Source organism: Rhinolophus hipposideros (genome assembly GCF_964194185.1).
Source record: "Rhinolophus hipposideros genome assembly, chromosome: 16".
Taxonomy (NCBI): domain Eukaryota; kingdom Metazoa; phylum Chordata; class Mammalia; order Chiroptera; family Rhinolophidae; genus Rhinolophus; species Rhinolophus hipposideros.
In genome coordinates, this window is record NC_138062.1 from 15,340,462 (window position 1) to 15,363,376 (window position 22,915).

Consider the following 22,915-nt stretch of genomic DNA (forward strand, 5'->3'; position numbering starts at 1 on the left):
TTCTGTCTGTAAAATGGGTTTAGGAAGGAGATGATTAAAGGTGTGTGGGGGTGGGGGTCGGGGGGCGGAGGTCGGAGTTTATCCACTTCTCTGTCCTCCGAGTTGATTTCAGACCCCCTTCTCCGGGGACGCTCAAGAGATTTACTGGAATTTTCCTACGTGCGCCAGAAGACTTGAAGTGTCTTGTTGAATAATAGCTAGCAGGTTAATTGAATTGTGTGTTCCAGGCACTGTACACTAATGCATCATATGGTGTATATGCATTGTCTCATTTCATCTCCGCAACGACTGCATGATATGCTGTGATTATTATCTTCATTTTACAGATGAAGCTCAAAGAAGACAAGCTTTTCATCCAAGGTGACATATACTTTATACGGGACGGGGTTGGGAGGGGTGCCAAAAAATGTACACACGTGACTTGGATTCGTCTTTTGTTATGGACATATATTATTAGAATTTTAATAGTTTTTTTCCTTTCTTAAAATATATATACATTTTTTGTCACCTTCTGTATTTGAAAAGACCTGTTACAGTGCCCCAAATCGGCTTATGCGCACTATCATAGCAAAGCCTCACAATACTGTGCGGAAAAGAGAATCGTGGCATTTTAAAATAAGTGTCCTGAGAAGCGTTTTCTCAGTCTGTTGAGATCTTGCTTCCCGGCATGTCCTCTGTTTAGCTCAAATAAATTTTTATAAAAATTCAAAAAATAAAGTAAGTGCCCTGAGCTGCTCGAGATCACACAGTTGGGGCAGGCGGGATCTAGACTGAGGTCTTCTGATCCCAGATCTGGTGATCCACATTAGGCCACCGAACAGGCGTGGACAGTCCCCTGAGGCCACGAGCTGTAGAGGATTCAAAATGTGGCGCTCAAAGGGCATTCCTGCTCCCCATTTTTTTTAGCCGTATGATTTTTTAGGCAAGTTTTTTAACCTCTTTATACCTCAATGTTACATCTGTAACATAAAACCCATCCTATAATGTCATTGGGATGCTAACTTTGTAAACAACTTTTCTTTTTTTTCCCTAATAAAGACATTGTATTGAACAATAGGTTTTGTCTTTCACAGTTTAGCCAGATTTTTGTGTATTCAGTTCTCAATTCAATCTGTCTAAAGACCATGTACAAGTAAAAATAAGTATAAGAGATAAATTTTAATACTTTAACTCTAATCCTTTAAACCTAATGCCACTTTGGTGTGTTTTAAAAGCAAAATGTTAGCAAATCTCTTTTCCTTCTATATTTTCTTTAGCAATGTTATTGAAACGAATTTTTAAAATGAAATTCTATTAACCAGAGAGTAAAATAATTAGATTATACTTTCTGGTTCATTTTTACATGTAACTGATGGCGAAACAGATTGCTAAGTTGTGAGTCACTTTATAGTTTGTAACCTAGTTTGAGCCTCCTGGTCTCATGCTCAAGTAAGCAAACCACTCAACTAACATGCTGAGTCAGTAGTTGGTTCTCAACTTCTTCGCTTCTTGTCCACTCAGCAACCAGTCGGTTGTATATTCTTTTTACATCATCCCTTGGAAGCTTGTCCTGACACAGCTTTTGCTAATATCCAACAAGTTGGAACAGAAGCCATGTTTAGTAAGAACATACAGAGCCAGTAAGCAAATTACTAATTTCAGTACTGCTGCTGGAAAAGGCTGTTTTGTTCTTTTGTTCCTTGGATCCTTTTACTGGTGTATATTTTGGGAAAGTGATGAAGTATAAGCACATTTCTCTCAGCATGTTAGAGCTGATGGAACCCTATACTCGGAGCAGGCAGCTGTAGGTGAAACTGCATCTTGAAAAGAATCCCGATGAAGCAATTCTAGCCAGGAGCTAATAGCTATGATGTTTTGGTATAAGTTGCTCCATGACATTCACTTAAGCATCTTCAGAATTTGAGTGTCAAAACCTTATTTATGACCCAGGCAAAGGGAGAGGGGTTTTGAGTTAGCAGCTAGGAAAACAGAGTCTTAGTCCCAGATCTGGAAAACTTATTACTCAACTCACACCTCCCAAAGAGGGTGAAAGAAGAGCAAGAGTTGAAACAGTATAAAAAAGTAAAAGCACTACATATATGTTTATTGATTTATGATGCGTGAGAATACTATACATCAATTCAGGATCTGGAGAGGGATGGAGTGCCTGATGTAGCTGCAAGTTTTTACTTAAAAACCAATCAGAAGCGGTCACATTTTAACATTTGTTAAATCTGGGTGGCAAATACATAGATTTCTTTTCTGTTGTATTTCTATAAATTTTAATTAATAATGAAGACATGAAAGTGGCAATAGAGAGCATCTTACATATGTGAAGATCGAGAAACTTTCACTCTACATATCCCTTTTAGAATTCAATTTTGCAGGTAAATGATTTACTTATTTATTTTTGGTTAATTTTTTTTTTTGGAAGAGGCATTTTGACAATAGGGATATGCAAATACCTGGGGTCAGGTGAATGACATCATCATCATCATCATCATCATCATCATCATCATCTAGTCTTGGATATGTTAACTTCCTGCATAGCAGTCATTCACAGCATAAATGGGATCTCCATTTGTCAAACAGTGGTGATCTATCAGAGTGAATATTTTATATTGAGTTCAGGCTATCAAATCACTGTGTAGTTCAACTGTTATCTGTAGGTGCATTTTAACTGGGATATAACTCAGAAAAATGTAACTCAGACTAGTATTCACTGAGTCTTAAAAATTGCCAAACTATATTGCTGACTCATCTATTTAGGTACTTAGCTTCTGGTGAAAACTAGTTTGTTTTAAAGACCACCAATTTTATGTCCCTAAAGGGAAAATAGTATATTATTTACAGGAGAAATTTAGAAAATCATAGCAAAAAATATTGCTGTAGGGACTTTGGATATGAAGCCAGAGATTTGGAAACCCAAGTTAGTAGCTAAGCGAAAATTATCACCTGAAGATAGACAATCTTTCTACCTTTTAATAATTCAAATAGTTGAAAGAAAGACCTCTTGGAGGTAGTGAAGTTTGAAGGTTATTACAAAATAACTGTTTTTTTATGAATTCTAAGTTTGTTCTTAGTTTCTTTTTGAAGATTTAAAAACTGGCCATATTCCAAAAATCAAACAGTTTCCTGTAGGTACAATTTTCTTAATGAAAATTTTGAAGAGAGAGCACAGAAATTGAGGAAATTCCAGGATGTAACTGCTAAAACCTTATTTATGATGCAGGAAATAGAGAGGGCATTTGAGATAACAGCTAGAAAAGCCACGCGTTAGTCCCAGATTTTTCCACTGGGAAACATGCTACTGAAGGCACATGTTAAGGAAGGGTCAAGGAAGAGCAAGCTGAAAACGGTATAATATCTGGGTAAATAAATTGAAAAGAGCAAAGCTACTGCACATGTTATTTAATAATTCATGATGCAAAGAATGCTACGGATGCAATTCAGGATCTGGAGAGAGGTCATCAAAAATAAAGGTAAATGGCTCATATAGCATGAAAAAATCGTATATCATCAATGGAAGCCACTTTTAAAATTTAAGTTTTACTGTCGGTTGTTAATGAAATGGCATATGTGGAACAGGCCCTCGTCGGTGCCTAGTCTGACCTAGCCTGCTGCAGCAGTTCGTTAGTACCCTTGCCAGATACTCTTGGGCTTCTGAGATTTGAAAATTCCTGGTGATGGGGAGCCCAGCGCGCCACAATGTCAAGCACGAGCCTGAAGCCAGCTCCAGGGGTCAGTGTCCCTAACTCTCCACTCGCCAAGGTGACTCAGTCATCAACCCTGCATTGTATGGATTCAACAATGAAATAAAAACACACACTTTAACCTTCAGATGCTTCTTTGGCAGTGCAAAATGACACTTCAGATCCGGCTAACCTTTCTGGGCTTATCTGAGGAATAAACTAAATCACTGACACCCCAGCCAGGCCCGTTTAATTGCTTTTTAGGCTCCAGCCGTCAAGCCCCCTCCTCTCCGTATCTGCTAACAAACCCCACGGGTAGGAAGCCTTCATTTCCCCTCCGCCTCTGCTAATCCGGCACTGTGTGCACTATCGGGCGCAGCACTTCTTCAACGCCTGCATTTTAGCACTTCAGGCTCAAGCCATGATCACCCGGTCCGGGCGAGTCGACCCAATGAATTAAAGGCCAATCTGGCAGGAAGGAGCAGAACGGCTGTGTTTAAAGCGCAGGCGGGCCGACCCACTGCTGACACTCTCCCGTGGGACTGACACTCTCCCGTGGCTCCCTCCAGTGCTTCCAAAACCCAGTGCCCGCCGCGACCCTCTTCTCAGTGCAGGCGGCTCGGCCAGCCTCCAAGTTTCCCAGCAAGCTCCAGGACAGAGGAGGTGGGGAAAGGAGGTCGTCGCGCCTGCGTGCTGGGAGGTGTGACCCGGGTGGGAAAGCTCTCCGCGTCCGCCATTTTGGCTGCCTCTGTCGGTCTGTTCAGTTACCACGTGAACCGCCGACGGAGACCAGTGGGGGGGCGGGGAGGCGGCGGCAGCGTTAAGTGAGAAAGGAAAAAGGACAACGAGGGGCAGGGGGTCTCGGGGTTGGGCGACGCGGTGACACCCGAGGCCCGGTGGCGGCAGTAGATCGGGGCAATCAAGGCTGAAGCAGCCAGGGAACGGCGGCGGCGGTGGGACAAACAGACTGACCGAGCCGGGCGGTGGTGGGAGCAGCGGGAGGAGCCGGAACGATGCCGGCCGTCAGCCTCCCGCCCAAGGAGAACGCGCTCTTCAAGCGGATCTTGGTAAGTGTGAGGCTCGGGGCGAGCGGTGGCGAGGATTCCGCCGGTGCACGGGCCTGTCACCCGCGAGCTCGGTCCGACGGGCGCCGAGCCACCCCCGCCCGGGACCCGCCTTCGTCCTCCTAGTCGGGCCGAATGAACTCTCCGGTCTCCTCCCTTCGGTTCTCACTCGGCCCGGGCGCCGGGCACCGCGGGCTTCCTCGGCCCGTCACCGCGCGCGGAGGCCGCGGTTCCGGACTAGGCCCTGTGCTCGCAGCCTCTAGACCCCGGGGTGTATCGCCGGGCGGCGCCGGCGGGAGAGGCCCGGCCTTGGGCGCGGAAGGGGCGGCCCGGGCGGAGTGGGGACCCCGCCGGCAGGCCGGGGCGGCCGCCCGGGCAGGAACAGGTGGTGCGGCCGCGGCGCGGCTCATTCATTGCCCCGGCGCGGCTTTCCCTCCATCGCCGGTCCCTCCCCCTTCCTCTCCTCTCGGGATTCACCTGTCCCCGCCCGGCCCGGGGTCACTGAATGACCCGAACGGAGGGAGGGGAGGGAGGCCGGGGTTCCGCAGACGGAAGGCGGCTTGCCTAGCGACTGGCTGCTTGCGGTCCGCTGTGTCGCTGGGTCTGCAGCCGCTCGGCCTCCCCTTTCCCCTCCTTTCTGGAGTAGAGAAGAGACATTTATTTCTCAGTTTCTGAGCGGGAAGCCGCCCCACCCCGTCTCCCTCCCGGGAGGTGGGGCCCGCTGCGTGGGGGCGGTCCGGGGGGACGTGGAGCGTGGGGCGCTCGGGGTTGCACGGGCTGGACGCGGGTTTTCTTTTCGACGGAAGTGGATTCACCCCGACGGGAAAATGGAGCAGCAGAGGAGAGACAATATAAGAACTTTTGAGATGGATCTTTTCGACGCTCGCTCAGACTCGCTTCTTGGCTGCCTTTCAGATGTGTGCAGTTTGCAGTGATGTCTGGAGGGCCTGTTTACATTGTAAAATACGTCTTGTAACCTTGGCGCTGTAATTATTACATTGTAGCGCATCTTTTTGTTGGGCATTCAGTGTGTGGGTTGCCCTTCTCATGGAAACGTTTCTTCGTGAATTAACTCTGTCTACGAAATTTAGGACTTAAAATTTGGAAGTGTGTGTGTCCAAGTGTTAAGCCTGTTCTCTTACAGTTTAAATTCATTTCACTTGTTTGAAGAGCAGAACAACTCTGGGGATCCAGTTTTTCTAGAAATAAGAGTAATCCATGTTGAACTAACTGGTTTTAGAAAAATAGCCCTATGCCCTTCAGATTTAGTCAATTTATGTTGTAAAACGCCGGAAAAGTCGTATCCAATCCTATGTAACTCTTATTTAAATCCTTATTGCCACTTTTTGTTTTGTTTCGTTTTAAGATTAATTAGTGTAGTGGAACTTTAGCATAGTTTTACCAGAACAAGTTATTTATTTTTCTAAACCTTTTAAAAGACTAATTGGTGTGTAGGTTCAACTATAATATAGTTTTAGGATAGCAGTTTGTCTTTATCTTCTCCCCCAATTTATTTTGAAAAAATTCAAACTGGAAAGCTGAGAGAAGAATACAAGGGGCACTCATAAACCCTTTACCTAGATTTAATATTTAACATTTGCCAGATTTGCTTTCTCGTCATACATACAGAAGAGTTAAAAGTAAGTCGCAGACATAATACTTCATTTCTAAATGATTCAGCGAGCATCTCCAAAGAATGAGGACATTGTCCTGTATAACCATATTATTAACAGTCACTGCCTAATGTCTAATATCCAATTCATATTCAGATTCTCCTAGTTGTTAGGGTAGCACTTTTTTAAAAATCAGACTTTTTATTTTGAGGTAACTATAAGGTCACACGTAGTTTTAACAAGTAATGCATTGAGATCCCTTGTACTCATTATACAGTTCCCCCAATGCTTATGCTTTGCAAAACTAGTTCAACATCATAAGGATGCAATCTACCAATCTTATTCAGATTACTCCTAAATTTTACTTGTGATAATTTGTGTCTTTAGTTCTATGCAGTGATATCACATGTGTAGGTTACATAACTACCACAACAGTCAATCTACAGAACAGTCCCAGCAGCACAAGAAGCCTTCCCTTCCCCCATGAGAACCATACCCTCCTCCGCTCGCCCATCCTCTCTACCCCAAACTCTGGCAACCACTGCTAATTTGTTTATTTCTATAGTTTTGTCATTTCAAGAATGTTTTCTAAAAAAAATCCTGAAGTGTAAAGCTTTTTACGATTGGCCATTTTTTATGCAACATAATTCCCTGAAGGGTTTTGTTCCTTGTTATTGCTGAGTAGAATTCTATGATAGGGATGTACCACAGTTTAACCATTCATAGAATAACAATTTTTTTTATTAGTTTCAGGTGTAGAAAACAATGTAATAGACATATATACCCCTTACAAAGTGATAACACCCCACCCCCAAGCTACTACCCCTCTGACATCGGATGTAACTGTTACAGTTTCACTGACTATTCCTTATGCTGTATTCCACATCCTGTGACTATAATATATGAATAACAATTTTTGATTAAGCATCCTAAACAGTTTTTTGGGTGTGATTGTGGGGCAGAACATTTAAGTTCATTGCTAAAGTCAAAGTGCTAAGATTTATTGAGATAAGAAGAAATGTGAAAATCACTAAATGAAAGAAAAGGGGATATAATGTCCTTATTCTCTTACATTACGAATGAAGAAAATACTACTAACCAAAAGTATAGTTAGTATTTGATTTTTTTCAAAATTGTTTCTGCTTCCTCAGTTATAGTAGTTAGCTCTTTTGACTACAGGGTCCCTCCCCTCTTAGATAAGGGAAAAGTTGGGCATACTCCACTGCCTTGTAGTGACGTATTGCTAGGTTGGTAACTTAAATCATTCCAGCAGCATTCCGTTTTTGAGCTACTACTTTGTTAGTTGTACCATACTTAATTTGTAGTTAACTGTAGGAAATGAAATTAGTTTGTTTTTTTAAACTTCAATTTAAAAATAATGAAGCTTGTTTTTGCCTTAAATTTTCAAAGAAAACCTGGTTTACACATCATTTTGCAAAAAAAATCAGGTTCTGTAGTGGATTTGTCTGGCTTGTTCTAGTTTAGTTGATATCTAAAATTTAATTTTGTTGACTGTTTGGCCCATCTTTCTTCCCCACGTTACTGTTTTCTAACTGTAAAGCATTGTTACAAGTTGGTCAGAATATCTGTAAAATGTGTCTTCTCTATAATTTGTTTAGAGAAAGGATGGGCATGAACTTAATGTGATATATGTTAGGTAGTAGTTTAGAGAAGAGATATTTGTGTTTGCCAGAAGTGGTTTCTGTGGGCTTTTGTTGTTGTAATTACACACTATTTTAACAGTTTGAAAAACTAACTCATTAGACAATTGTGGCTTTGCTTACTCTTGATACTATTTATCTGAATAGTTTGAGAAGTCTCACCAGATCTTTACACCCCTTTCTTAAGATAGAGGTGAGGAGTAGGGGAAATGAGGTGGTCTGGGTAGAACAAAATCCACACCTTTGTAGATTTTAGCCTACTTGGAAAAGTTGGACAAACCCTCTTGCCTTGCAATCACTTGTTACTAGGTCCATGACTGTTGCTGCTGCTGCTTGCTTTTCTCTCTCCAGATGTTACTGTGAGCTGTAAGAAAAACATCTAAGTTGGGAGTTCTTAAAATATTGTACATCATTAATCTATTTTTGGACTTTTGCCTGAATGATTTATGTTGTTAGTTAAAAGTCTAAAGGACAGAATTTTCCTTTCCTAGAAAAATGGTAAGGGAAGTTAGCATAGCATGGTGATAATATTTGTGATTTACTGAAACTTAACATTTATAGTGCACAAGACAACTTTGTGTGATGATGGAAATGTTATAGAACATTTCTGCTCTGTCCGATATGATAGCCATTAGCCACATGTGGCTGTTGTACACTTGAAATATGGCTAGTGCAATTGAGGAACTGAATTTTTTTATTTTTTTTAAATTTTATTGGGGAAGGGGAACAGGACTTTATTGGGGGAACAGTGTGTACTTCCAGGACTTTTTTTCCAAGTCAAGTTGTTCAATCTTAGTCCTTTCAATCTTAGTTGTGGAGGGCGCCATTCAGCTTCAAGTTGTCCTTTCAGTCTTAGTTGTGGAGGGCGCAGCTCAGCTCCAGGTCCAGTTGCCGTTGCTAGTTGCAGGGGGCGCAGCCCATCATCCCTTGCGGGACTCAAAGAATCGAACAGTCAACCTTGTGGTTGAGAGCCCACTGGCCCATGTGGGAATTGGCAGCCTTCGGAGTTAGGAGCATGGAGCACTAACCACCTGAGCCACCTGGGCCGGCCCTAAGGAACTGAATTTTTAATTTAAATTGAAATTCAAATAGTCACATGTGAATGGTTACCACTTTTGACAGTTAAGAGACAGTTTCCGTAGAGGACATGGTGCCCTGTATGATTAGAAGACTGGAGAGCCTACTGGCTAACAAGCCTTTACTGAAGGGATTTCTTTGCTTTGTGTGCATTCTTATTTCTTTTGATATTTCTACTTCTGATAATGCACTTCTCTCAGAGCATTGATTCAAATATATCTTCTTTGTTCAAAAGAGTTTTGTCCAAAAGTGTTTTGGGACCTAAAAAGCTAGGTCCAATAGGGATCATATGCAAAGTACTGTTTGTTTATAACTTTTTCCTCCCAGATGCCTGCATGGCTCATTTCTTCTCTTCTTTCTAGAATTCTGCTCAAATGTCCTCTAAATGTTATATAGAGGCCTTCCTTGGCCAGGAGAAGTCCTCCTCAATTCAACCTTATTTTCCTCATTGCTTTTTCTCCATATCATTTATCACCATCTGACATACATACACAAGTTTAATTTATAATTAAAATGTAGGTTTTTATGAGGATAGGGACTTTTTTCTCTTAACTGCTCTCCCCCTATTGGTTAGAATAATGTGCCATCATAGATACTTAGTAAATATTTATTTGATGAAGTGAGTGTTACAACAATGACTACAGGACAGGAGAGAAATCTTTGGATTGTGTGCATTAAGATTTTTGGAGAAGGGAAGTAAGCGAGGCCTTGGCTTTGTAGAGTACATTACTATATGAGGTAATTGTTGAGTATCAGGCAGAACCTGTATTACCTGGTAAGACCTTGGAAGTTTCATTTATGAATGAATCATAGCATTAGTTTGTTTACGTGGCCTTTCTCCCATCACAAAAGCACAAGAGGAATTTTTTGGGGGGGTTGCTTTGGAGGAAAAATGGCATCTGGGTTAAATGAGAATGTTGTGTGGAGCTTGCTGAATCAGATAGTGAGGCTCAGTCACCTGCAGTTTCCTAAAGCTCTACAACTCTTCTGACAAAGTGGGGTGAAGACCTCTGTATATGCTATTATGACACAGGAATATAAATGTTACAAGGGAAGAAATTTGTAATTTAGAGTTCCTTTGGGAATCGTTTTCAGAAAATTTAAAAATCAAGATGAATTGTTGGAATTTGGAAAGGCACGCTGAAAGCTAGGGTATCGGAGCAAGCCACTTAACTAATGTGTGAACCTAGCCAGTCATCAGCAGTCACATCTAAATACAACTTTGTTTTCTATTTATAGGCAGTAGACATTTTTAATAGAGAAAAACTTCTCAGTGAAAATTGTTTTTGAGAAGAATGTCATTTGCCAGTGCTGATGGCAAGAAGAGCAAGTGAAAAAGTTTAAAAGAGTGATAGGTCTTAGTATAAATATTAGGGTGTGGAGGGGAGGGAATTTTGTGCTATGATTGTATTCTTGACTTCTGGAATTTCCGTGGTATAGCTAGTAATGCATGCTGTACTAACTGGTGTCGAAGTTGTTACTTTAAAAAAACTAGTTTAACTTGTTGCATATAGTTTTTCCGTCTTAGGTAAACTGTGAATTATATTGCTCACTTAATTTGGAATTAAAATAATTCCTTCAAATTTTAATTTAATAAAATCAATCTTTTGGCTATTTAAAAGTAAAATTGCAGCATAGAAATAAATGGATGAGAGGGTAATGTTTTTTGTTACCTGATATGCTCTATTCCATTGAGATTTTCATTGGTGAGTAAAATGGGAACACATTTTCAGTTGAGATACTATTTGTTTTAAAGTCTGTTTTGTGTGGTATAAGCGTTGCTAGCCTAGATTTTTTTCCCCGTTTTCATTTTCATGAAATATCTTTTCAGCCTTTTACTTAACCGTCTGTGTGCTTTTGATCTGAAGTTAGTCTCTTGTAGGCAGCATATGTATGGGTCTTGTTTTCTTATCCATTCAGCCACCTTATTTATGTCTTTTGATTGGAGTGTTTAATCCACTTACATTTAAAGTATTCACAGATAATGTAGTTATTGTCATTTTATTCATGTTTTTTATCTTTTTTTCTTCTTAAAGCAGTCCCTTTAACATTTCTTATACTGGTTTGGTGGTAATGAACTCCTTCAGCTTTTTCTTGTCTGGGAACTTATTACTTTGTTAAAAGTATATTTCTAATGGCTTTCTATACAGTCATTCACTTGTGCTACATCAGGACATGGTTCCTGCAAGTTAATGCACTATGTAAAATCATGCAGTGCAAACTAACAGCTTGCAAAAATGGGGTTGGACACAGCCCTGAAAAACTTGATTACTGACACTTAAAACAAAGGTAAGAACCTAATAAAAATGATAGCACAGTTTTACATATGGTAAATGGTTAACAAATACATGAATACTGCAGTGTGAATTCTATCCTTTACCTTGGAAAAGATCTGAAGTTTGCTTGTGGAAGTGGGTGTCAGAAGGGTTGCAGCTTGTGAATTACTTTGAAGTGATGGAAGGAAAGTTAGTATCTGAAATCTGAGGTCAAGTTGTAACAGCAGATGTGGATGGGTGTAGCTTATACCACACAAGGTGACCGGAGGTAGCTGGGAGATGGAGGTATGTGTGCCAGTGCTGCTCGTTTTAGCACTTTTCTGTGATCACCTAGAATTTCTCCCAGACAGAATCCCACAGAAGCAAACATGAAATTTGAAATTTAGTATGCTCAAAATGTTCCCTAATAAATCAGTGGTACTAGAGCAAATGTGTGTTTTCCAAACAAGCATTATATCAGACTGACTATCCATTATCTGACTTAGTGATTTAGAGATCACACAGCCTGCGTGTGAGTGGTACTTCATGCTGAAGTGTGACGGGTTACTGAGAACTTCTTGCATCTAGTACCTGAGATAGTGTCACATTCTTTGCCATCTTAGTTGCCAGTGCCACTAAGGAGACTTAAACTTCTTTCAATGTTTTTTTTTTTTTAATTATAAAAAGGTTAGTGCTCAGAGTATTAAAAGTTTCAGGCAAAGTCATTCTGTAGATTTTTTGTGGGGAGACTAAGTAAGGTTTAAAAAACAGGGAAATAAACTATTACACATTTCTTCAGTTTGCATTTTGAAACAATTTTGATGCTCAACGAAGACTCCTGATGTGGAAAGAACAATAGAGAGATTCTGGGTTGAATCCTGGCTCTGCTTTCCTTTATTCCTTACTCTTTTTAAGACTGTTTGTACACCTGAACAAAAGAGAAAACAATACTTTTCTGACCTACCTCACTGGTCAGGTAGTGAGCTATGTGGGAAAGTGCCTTGCAAACAGTAAAGCGTGGGCATTATTAGTACTTGTTTTGTTATAGGTGTAGTCTATTAATAACTTTTTAGCCTTGGGTGGCCGGTTAGCTCAGTTGGTTAGAGCTTGGTGCTAATAACACCAAGGTTGCCGGTTCAATCCCCGCATGGGCCACTGTTAGTTGCGCCTTCCTTATTTAAAAAAAAAAAAAAACTTTAGCCTTTTCGTTGAATTGATCCCATCTTTATTTTGTTACCCTTACCATGTATGTATCTTATATTTTGTTGGATATTTTTATTTTGTTTTTGTATGATTTTGGTTTTGGAAGGTTTATATTTTTGTTCTAGTCACTTACCTTTATATTTATACCTTTTAAAAATTCTCTTAGTCCTCTCTCTCCTTTTTTTCTTTTTGGCTTCTATTTGATGTCAGCTTTAGGTCCATTGAGTCTTATTTTCTTATGTGTGAAGCAATTAATGAGCTTATTCTACTTTACTTTTTTCTCTATGTCTCTTTTCCTCTGACTTTTAAAATTATTGTTTTGTGAGAGCATGTCATTTTACATAATACTCTCCTACCCTCATCAATACCTTTGTTTTAGATTTAGTTCTATAATTAAATATCATTAATATTCACCAACAGACCTTTTGTTGAAGCTGTCCCAATCATCTCTTGGTTGGATGAAGTTTATTTATTGTCTAATAGAGATTATTCAGCAGTGCTTGTGAAAATCTTTTAAGTTTTCTTTTATAGTCTTGATAGTTGAAGGACAGCTTGGCTGGATATAAAATCCTTGACTCACATCTTTTTAAGTTACTTGAAAATACTGCCTTGCTGTTGTCTTGCTTACATGTTGCTGATGTCAACCTGATTTTCTTTCTTTGTAGATGACTTGGTCTTTATTTTTGGAGATTCGAGGGCTTTTCCTTTATCTTTAAAATTGAATTGTTTCACTAGGATATATCTCTGTGTCAATTACTGTGCATACATTTTCATTGATACATGGTTTCAGAGTGTAGATTGATGTTTTCTTTTAATTCAAGAATTGTAGTTTTGAGTATTGTTTCCTTCTTCAGTGACCTTTGCCTGTTAGATCTTCTTTGCCTTTCTTTTGTATTTATATTCCTTCCGTTCTTTTCATCTCTATTTACTTTTCATTTATTTGAGTAGCATTCCTATTTTCTATCTCTTTAAATCATATATCTTGTAATATAGTCTTCATTTTGAGATGATTTTGTTTTTGTTTCTTAAGTTCAGTCTGTTCCTGTTTTATATCCTCCCATCATTTGTCCTCTCTATTTTAAATTTTGAAGATCTGATTTGAGGTGTTCTTTTATGTGTACATTTAATTGATTTCATGATGGAGTGTTGTTACATCTTTTATCACTAGGGTTTTTGGTGTGTGTTCCTCTGCCAAAAATTTTTTCACTTTTTTAATTCTATGTCAGTAACTTGATATGGATGATGGGTTACTTGGATGGATTTTACTGGACCAACGATATAGACAGTTTAATTTTTGGAGTGAGGTTTGGGTGGCTTCTTCAGTTTCTTAGTTCAAGAGCACCCTCTTTTGTTGCTGTAGTGAATTGCAGTTTTAAAATAAGTGCAGCCCCTCCCCCCCATTGTTCTATCTAATTTTAGTAGGGTCTTTATCTTCAGTCACTTCTTTCTCCATCATTCCCTCAAGTGACACTTCCTCCTACAGTGACTCCTCCAAAGCTGTGTCTTGCTAAAACTGCAACCTTTGGTCTTACAAACTTGCTAAACCTCTTCTTTTTGACTCCTTAGTAGCCATTGCACCCATCTATTACGTCACTCAGTTCTTTCTATCAACAAGTGGTTTGCCTCCTTCTGAGGGTGAATCCTAGTTAATCTGACAAGTATTCAGTCATCATGAGGACCCTGTTGTATTGCTGTTTTGGACAGTTCCCATTGGATCTTCTGGTCTTGGGTGCTTATATACTTACTTATAAATTGGAGTTTTTAGTTTCTCATCTCCTTATAATTCTGTGGGTGATTTCATTTGCTCTCTTTCCTGTCCTGTGTGGTTTTTATGAGGATTTGTGGAGTGTTTAGAAGTTAGGGGCAGCCATTATCCTATAAAGAATTCGTTTTTGTTTTTATGTGCCATGCTTGAAAATAATAGAGCTTCCCTTAAAATAATTTGCAGTTTAGGTTTTATATGATTGAATAATTGGTTATACTTCTGTTTTTGTGTTCTCATGGCCACTCATTGTTCTCTTAAAATTCTTCTGTATTTATCGTTGAAATAATTATGAGGTTCTATTATATAGCTGCCTTTCAGTAATATGTATATACCTTGACTTTTATTGAATTTTGTCCTATCCAAAGCATCAGTGTTCATAGCTTATAGCATTCCTTTAGCAGACTTTCATGTTAAGCAGGAATCCTTTTTTTTCTCTAGTGACAGAATTTAATGCTGGTAAAAAAAAAAAAAAAAAAAAGAATGGTAAGATAAAATCTGGCACGTTTTACACTGCATTAACAGGGATCTAGTATCCAGAAACAAAATGGTGATTGTCACATTCATTTCTGCAGCTAGTAAGACCATGCCTGTAATTTTAACTTCAGGGCCCAAAACTTGGAGAGATATAGAACAATGGCTCCAAATGCTCACACAGCATGAGCACATAGATGTAAAATTTCCGCAGACCTTTCTTGTCTCTTTTTTGAGACTTCGTACTTGTTACTTTTAAAATATTGAAGTGCCTTTTGTTTTTTGAAATACTAATGACAGATCTTTAAGAAGTGGTTTATTTAGAAAAGTAAAAATTTTGCAACCCCATTTAAAATAGTATTTGTTTTTTGAAGTTTTACTAGTTTTAAAAATATGTACAAGGGTGGGGACTGTATTGTTCTAACCTGAGAGGTTGGCCCTAAGTGTCAAAGGACTTAAAACTTTCATATAAGGAACAGCTAAAAGAACAAATACGTTTAACTCTTACAAAGCTAGAATCAGTGAAATACAAGGAGATACAGTTTGGCTTAGTATCTGTCTAAAAACATTTTAGCAAAGAATGAACCGAAACCATACTTGAGCTGTGTGATCACTTGTACCCTGTGACGTTTAAAGTCTCCTCCGATAAAGAGATTCTATAAAATAGCCTTTTTTTTTTCTTGTAGGTCATGGGTCAAAATTTTCTGTTCCCATTTCTAGTAAATTTTGTTTTTTCATAATATTGACTATTATGGACACTAGGATATTGAATGTCCGGTTCCTGTTGTCTTAGTGGAGTTTTGTTTTTGCAGTTAATTTGTGTATCAGCTTGTTCTTTTCAGTGCTGCTTTTTAAGGTTTAATAAAAGTGAGTGTAGATTAGCCTTATTCCTAAGGTATGGCATTTCTGGGTCTCTGCTTAGTTGTGGAGTGTTTAATGTAGGAACCCCTATGTCTCCTAGCCATGGATGAGTGCCAATAGTCAGTCATTCATCTCCTGCTACTACTACTTGGTAGTTGTTCTGGGCCCAGACTCAGTAGAATCTTGCATAGAATCTGCTCAGCTTAATATTTGGCCAAAGCTTCCTGTGCAGATTTCTGAAGCTTCATTTCTGTACAGTTCTCTCTGATACCCTGCCTGATAAATACCAACTATTCCAGCAGTTTTTAACGCAGATGCGTGCTTAGATCAGCAGGACTGCCGTGTTCTGTTTGGGTTCCCCCATTCTGTTCTGCAGTCTGCACAATGCCTCCAGGCAGAAAAAGATTTTCTTGGGATTTATTTACCTTCTTTCCCTTCTGAGATCACAGTCCTGTGTTGGCTATAGTCCAACATTTGAAAACAGTTATTTCATACTTCCCAGTTTTATGCTTGGCAGAAGCATGATCTGGTGTCCCGATTCCTATATATTTGGAAGCAGGAGACTCAGTGTATGGTGCCAGTATTTAGCAGGTGGGTTTTTTTAATCTACTAGAATACTTTCTTCTGTTTTAATTGTATCCTGTTTTGCTTTACTGTTTCTATAGCACAGTGCTAATGTTTAAAAATTGAACTGCTAATGAAAGATAATAGTCTGCTGTATGCTAGTATTTTTGAAACTGTCATGTTTAATTTTGAATGAACATATGACCATGTTTTAGGCAAGAGGACAAATAGAGCACTACAGCGTTCATTCTGTACTAAGGGAAACCCTTATTCACAGTTCTGAAATTTTAAGAACTCCCCCAAATATAAGAGTTTCAGATATTTAATTGGATTATTCTGCTGTGGAGAACTTAATATGTTTGACATGAATTGAATGTGAAACCTTTGCTCAAAGTCTACTACATGTAGTATTTTGCATCTCTCTTTCCCTAAATAAAAGTAAAGTAAGTTCCCTGAAAACCTACATTAAGCCTATGGGTTTGGTCAGAGCAGCATTAAGAATCTTGTCATAATACCTGTCTTATCATATAGTTCTGTAGAATGAACTTTAGTGATAATGGTTACATGGGATTTTTAAAAAACAACCAAATATTTTTTTCATTTTGTACATACAATGGTTCAAAAAAGGACTCTTTTTAATTATCTTTTATATTGTAAGACTGCTTTTATAAGATTCCATTTTAATTAGACAAAAACCTGTGTTAAAGCTGAGTTATATATAGATTTGGCCTTATATATGTTTGGAGAAAGAGAAATTGTTGAATGAAATACTGGTACTCTATTTTTGTTTTGTGTTTATTTTTGTTAACATTATTTGCTACTAGAGTTTATCCTTGGGCAAGAGTAAAAGTTTTGAGGAAAGCTTATGGAATAAACTAAGTTGAGTATTTGTTGTTACTTTTTCCATTAAACTGTGAGAATACTACTCTCGTTTGTAATGATTGACCTGTCGTAGAAGTAGTACTTTCAGGAAAAAAAAGAAAGTGACATCAATTTCCTTAAACACACACTGATTCTTGATGGGGGAGAATGAATTCTTACCAGTTATTTAAAGAGGTATCCCTTGCTGAATTATTTTTATAGGTCACATTGACAGGAGATAATTGGGTTAGTGACATTGAGTATAATTTCAATATGGAAGAAGGCTAAATTTAATTAATTGGGAACATAATCATTAGGAACTTAAGCTTAATTACTGTTTTGAAGTGTGATAAAATAAAAAGCTAAGTGTAATAGTATTATCATATCATTCCAAGAAAGTGGAGTTTGGTTTCTAATTTTTATTTGGTAAATTCAGTTATTAGGTGGAATTATCCTGTTGGTTTAATGTATGTCTCTCTCTCTGTCTCTCTCTCTGTCTCTCTCTCTGTCTCTCCCCCTCTCCCTCTCTCTCTCTCACTGAATTTTGGCATTTTTCTTGCCCATTTGATTATAATACTGAGTAAGCAAATAAAACAAAAGATGAGATAACAGTTAAATTTGCTGATTAGAAGATCTGTTAGAAGATTTAAACTCAGCTTTAATAACATTTATGTTAATAAAATTTAATGGAATTTCTGTATGTGGTGGAAAAAACTTTCAACTGCAACTCAGTCTAAATTTTGCGCTAACTAGGCTTGTAGTCTCTGGCAAATTGTTTTTTAAATCTTACCTGTACAATAAAGATTGAACCTTTTGTGCTTAGTTTACAGGAGTATCATGAAGATTAAATGAGATTTTAGTGTGAAATCTCTTTGAAAAAAGTGGTGCTGTAAACAATTAAGGTATTTCCAGTAAGACCAAGGAAAAAACAAGTGGAATCCTGAGTATTTTAAGTTCAACTATACAAAATAAAGTCACATTGTGCATGTCAAGTAAGAATATAAACGTCTATGATTTTTATATGCTAGTTGTGAATTATATCTATAAAAGTTCATTTTATACTGTAGGGTAGTCGACTGTTCTGTAATTTTTGTATTGAAACTTTCTTGTTAAAATCAGATGTTAATAGCAGTTACCTCTAAAAGGGCATATGGTTGACTTTTTTCTCTTTCTCTTGCTCCCTCTTTTCTACAATGACTTTATATAATTTGTGTTAGTAGTTTTATTTTAAAAACACGTTTTTCTTTTCTTTCCTGTCTTTGCCTATTTAACTATAGTAGAGAGGTAGTTATAATGGTTAAGTGGAATGGCTCTGCATTCCGATTGTCTAGTTCACTTTTTTTTGTCTAATAGCTGTGTGACCTTGGCCAAATTATGCAGTGATTTCCTTGGACCTCAGTTATCTCATCTAAAATGAGGATAAAAAGAGTACCTACTTCATGCCATTCTTAAGATTAAATGAGCCAACAACAACAAAATATGATAATAAAAATACATATCCAATTGGAAAAAAGATATTTAAATGAGTTTTCCCGATAAAGCACTTAGCACAGTGCCTGGCACATAGTAAATGCTTAGGAAGTGTCAGCTGTTAATATTCAGTGTTTTACATGTCTTTTTCTGATGATTTGTCACTGTGATTTAAGGATTCTTTTTGATACTCAGCAAAGTACTTAAGATTACATAACTAGTTTTAGTGTCTGAAATTAGTGATTGAAACCAGAACTATTTGATTCCAAAGGCAGCTCTTTTTATTGCTTGACTAATTCCTTGAAGTAAAGTTTTGTTTTTGATACATAAGAATTACCTAGGAATATAATGCTACGATTAGGACACACTAATGATAGTTTATGATTTGTATACTTTACAGAGAAGACCTAGACTTCTTTTGTATTACATTTACTATGTTGGCTTTGGTAAATTTAAGCCTTAGGTAGAAAGCAATTTTTAATACAAAGTAAATTAATAAAAGAGTTTGAGTTATTGTTTTTGATGACTTATTACTATTAGTTCAGGTATGTCATTAATTTTTGTCACTTTCATGCATTTATTTTATTATCTCAACTATTAATAAATCACATTTTTTTCCCTTTTTTGGTGAATATATGTCTATATTTCTGTTGGGTATATACCTCAAGTTGGAATTTCTGTGTCAGTGTACATGTATGGTTAGTTTTATTAGATACTGCTGAACAGTGTTTTTTAAAAATCTGGTTTATTGCAGTATAATTTTTAGACCATGAAATTCCTTCTGTCAAACAGCTGAACCAATTGATCAATTTTGTCAACACAATTACAACATTGTGTAAGAGTTCCAGTTGCATCACGACATCATCAGATGTTGTCTAATATATTTTAATTAAATTACATGGCATGGCATTGTGGTTTTGATGCAGTTAATCACCTTTTATGTGTTTGTTGGCCTGTAAGATAACCTTTTTTGGGTGTGTTTTTTCTGTCTTATTGACTTATAGGACTTTTTAATATATTCTGGATGTAAGATCTTTGTCAGACATATTTTTTACATATGTCTTCTTTGTCCTGCCTTTTTTTAAACACTATCTTGAATATTTAAAATTTCCTGTTTAAGGGATCTACCCAACAAAATGAAGATATTTAAAAATATGTTCTTTTAGAAGCTTTTTTCTTTACTTCTCACATTTAGATCTGTTTTGCTTTTAGAATTCAGTTTTCTGTTGTAAAGTAGTCATTGTGCCATTGGCTAATTTATTTTTTCTGTCTTTTTCTCTCTATACTTCAGTTTGGTTGTTTCTATTGCTGTGTCTTCCATTTCACTGATCTTTTCTTCTGCAGTGTCATAATTGCTTTAATCTTACCTGATGAAGTTTTCATTGTAGATATTGTATTTTTCATCTCTAGAATCAAATCTAGAACCAAAATGCTATTTGGTTCTTTTATATATATTCCGTTTCTCTCTTCATATGTTTTTATTTTTAACTTTTTGAGCATACTTACAAAAAGTTTTGTTTTCCTTATCTCATAATCCTATCACTTCTCTTTTATTTCTCCTGGTTATGGGTCATGTTTTTCTGCTTCTTAGCTTGTATAGTAATTTTTTATTGGATGTTGGGCATTATGGATTTCACTGCCTTTAACCAGCGTTGGATTTTTTTAAAGCAGGTAGTGAAGAAGATACTTGTACATCAGTCTGTGGCTTTGTTAGGGTTGGTCTAGAGTGCACTTACACTAGGGCTAGTTTTTGTCTACTGCTGAGTAGACCTTTCTGCAATATTTACTGAATTCTGCAGCTGTTTATCGAAGACTCCATTCTGGCTACTTGGAACTCTCAGTGCCACGTGAGCCCTGAAAATTGTTTAACTTACGGCTTTGTTTGGCCTTATGATGTTTCACCCTACATATACAAGACTCAGTCATTCAGCAACAGATGCACGGGATCCCATGCAGATCATTGGATCTCTTTCTCTAAATAGTTCCATCACTTTTTGCGTCATCATCTGGTTGGCATCATTGAACTTCAGCCTTTGTCTCTATCTCTGTGGACCGTTGTGCTCTGCTTAGGATTCTTTCCCTTGTGTTGGGATCTGTAAAGCATTGGCATTTCTAAGCTTGTCATGGTTTTTTCCCTCTCTCTCTTGGTTTACAGTCTGCGCTGCCTGTTGTCCAGTGTCCGACGACAATTAGTTCATACATTTTGTCCAGTTTTGTTGTTTATGGTAGAACACAAGTTCAGCCCATCCCATCATAGCCAAAAGTGGAAGTTCTCTTACTACATTTTTGCAGAAATAAATTTTCAGAAAGCTAATTGAGGGTTTTAAACACAATGCGCAGTTTTTAAACAGTTCTTTGTATGTATGTAGTTCCCGGAAATCGAGTGTTCCTTTTAATTTAGCCTCGTCTTAACATCATTGCTTCCTTTAATGTTTTTACTATTATTATAAATATATTTTAAAAACCCAAATTATTTCTAGGCTTTCTGCCAAGTAAATAGGAACACTAAATTTAGTTACTTAGTCTTATGTTTCTTTGGTTACATATACGGTTAATGATAGCTCCCAAGCTACTGCTTCTGCTGTCACCTCCCTATTATCCCCTAGGTCATCCTGCCCACTGAGTGTATAGTTGATTGTAGGAGGGGCAGAGAGTTAGGAAGCCAATTGCAGAGAAGCTGGGACTGATGAGACCTACTAGAGGATGGAAGTATGAGGGAAGGTAAACACCAAGGATAATGTTTGTTTGCATCATCATCTGGTTGGATGGGTTGAGGGGAGGACATCTACTAAGATAGTGAAGACTTGGTAAAGAATAGATTCTGGGAGAAAATCAGTTGTGTTTTGGATATCAGGTTTGAGATGTGAAACAACAAAAGATGGTGAGTACATAGTTGGTATAGAATAACTGTAGTTGGCTATGGCATTGAACTTAAGCAATTGATTTGGTGTTAAATGTAAAAATTTACGTTTTCATTGTTTTATTTCTACACATTTTTCTATCATTTTGTCATTATTTGCATTAACTAATCTCTCCCAGATTTTGAATATGTTATTTCAAAAATTGTAATATTTGTTTAAATTTATGACAGTGATTTTGGCATAGAATATCCTATCTTTTAGATGCAGGTTTTTTTCTGTAATAAATACAGTGCTTTAAAAATTATTATGAAAGCACCCAAAAGTGAAATAACACTAAACAGTTTTTGATGAAAAAAAGTCATCCCACTTCCATGACTTCCCACTCTGGAATTAAGCACCCTCAATCCTTCTAGCCGTTTTCTTGGGTATTTGCTTGCTTGTTTAATAATATATCACTGTTTCTTGATACATGACTTTTAGATATTTGTTGACTTCTGGTTATGGAAAATGAGGACTTAGAACTTCATCATTCACATGTTTGCCCACTTTCCCTTTATAGTTATAGTATGTCACAATATTTGGATCAATCGGTACTGAATGTTTACATTTTTATAATTATACATGTATTGTTCATGGTAAGCCAAATATTACACTAAGACCACACTTTCTTAGATAAGCATTTATTTCTCCTGTCTCATTTATGCAGTTGCCTGATTTTTCTGTAAATCTGTTAGGGTTTTTTCCCCCCAAAATGTGTGTATATTTCTGTCCTTTGCTTATAAATAAATAAATAAATATTTTCCATATTATGAAGTACATCAGTTCTATTTTTGCCCTTGCTGGAAACCTATTCCATGGTGGCTTTTGGCTTCTTGTTTCATTTTGGAGTGGTTGTTCTCTAGGGATTTGGGGGGGGGGGGTTCCTGCGTTAAATTCCTTGTTTACTAAGTTCTATATTATCTCTTTTTTCATTTGTTTTGATCCTTTTTAATAGCTTGCTAAGGAAGAGTGCATAGAAATAAAATTTTAGCATTTTGAGAATCCTTAATATTTCACTTTACTCATGTACTCAATGGATAATTTGGCTGGGTATAGAATTCTTGGTTGAAACTTAATTTCACTCTGTATTTTGAAGACTATAGTTTTTTCTGGCTTTCAGCAATATTCCATTGTTACTTTGGAATAAAAGTTCAATGCCATTTTTATTACAGATCCTTCTTATGTGGCTTGTATTTTTGTTGTTGTTGTTTGTTTCCCTCCCTCTCTGGAAGTTTTTAAGGACCTTTTCTTTATTTCCAGGTTTTGAAATTTTATTATGGTGTGCCATGTTGTGGGTCTTTTCTTTTCCCTTTATTATTTTGTATGCCCTTGTTTGTCCCTTTACAGCTGGAGAGACTTCCTCAGTTAAAAAGAAAATGTTATTTTGAAATATAATATAGACACCTTTACTTTTTTTTTCAGTTTTCAAATAACACTTTTGGACCTTTTGAAATGAGCTAATTTTCTTGTTTTTTCTAA

At 37.5% G+C, this 22,915-nt stretch overlaps 1 protein-coding gene across 2 annotated transcripts in view; it reads left to right on the forward strand.

Moving 5' to 3' along the window:
• The first annotated feature begins 4,367 nt into the window (after window positions 1-4,367).
• NAA15 (N-alpha-acetyltransferase 15, NatA auxiliary subunit) overlaps window positions 4,368-22,915 on the forward strand; it is a 57,541-nt gene continuing 38,993 nt past the window's right edge. For both annotated transcript variants that reach the window (XM_081077653.1, XM_081077654.1), the window contains exon 1: window positions 4,368-4,738. In XM_081077653.1, the coding sequence (XP_080933779.1) occupies window positions 4,685-4,738 (54 nt within the window). In that variant the 5' untranslated portion in view covers window positions 4,368-4,684. The remainder of the gene's footprint in view (window positions 4,739-22,915) is intronic.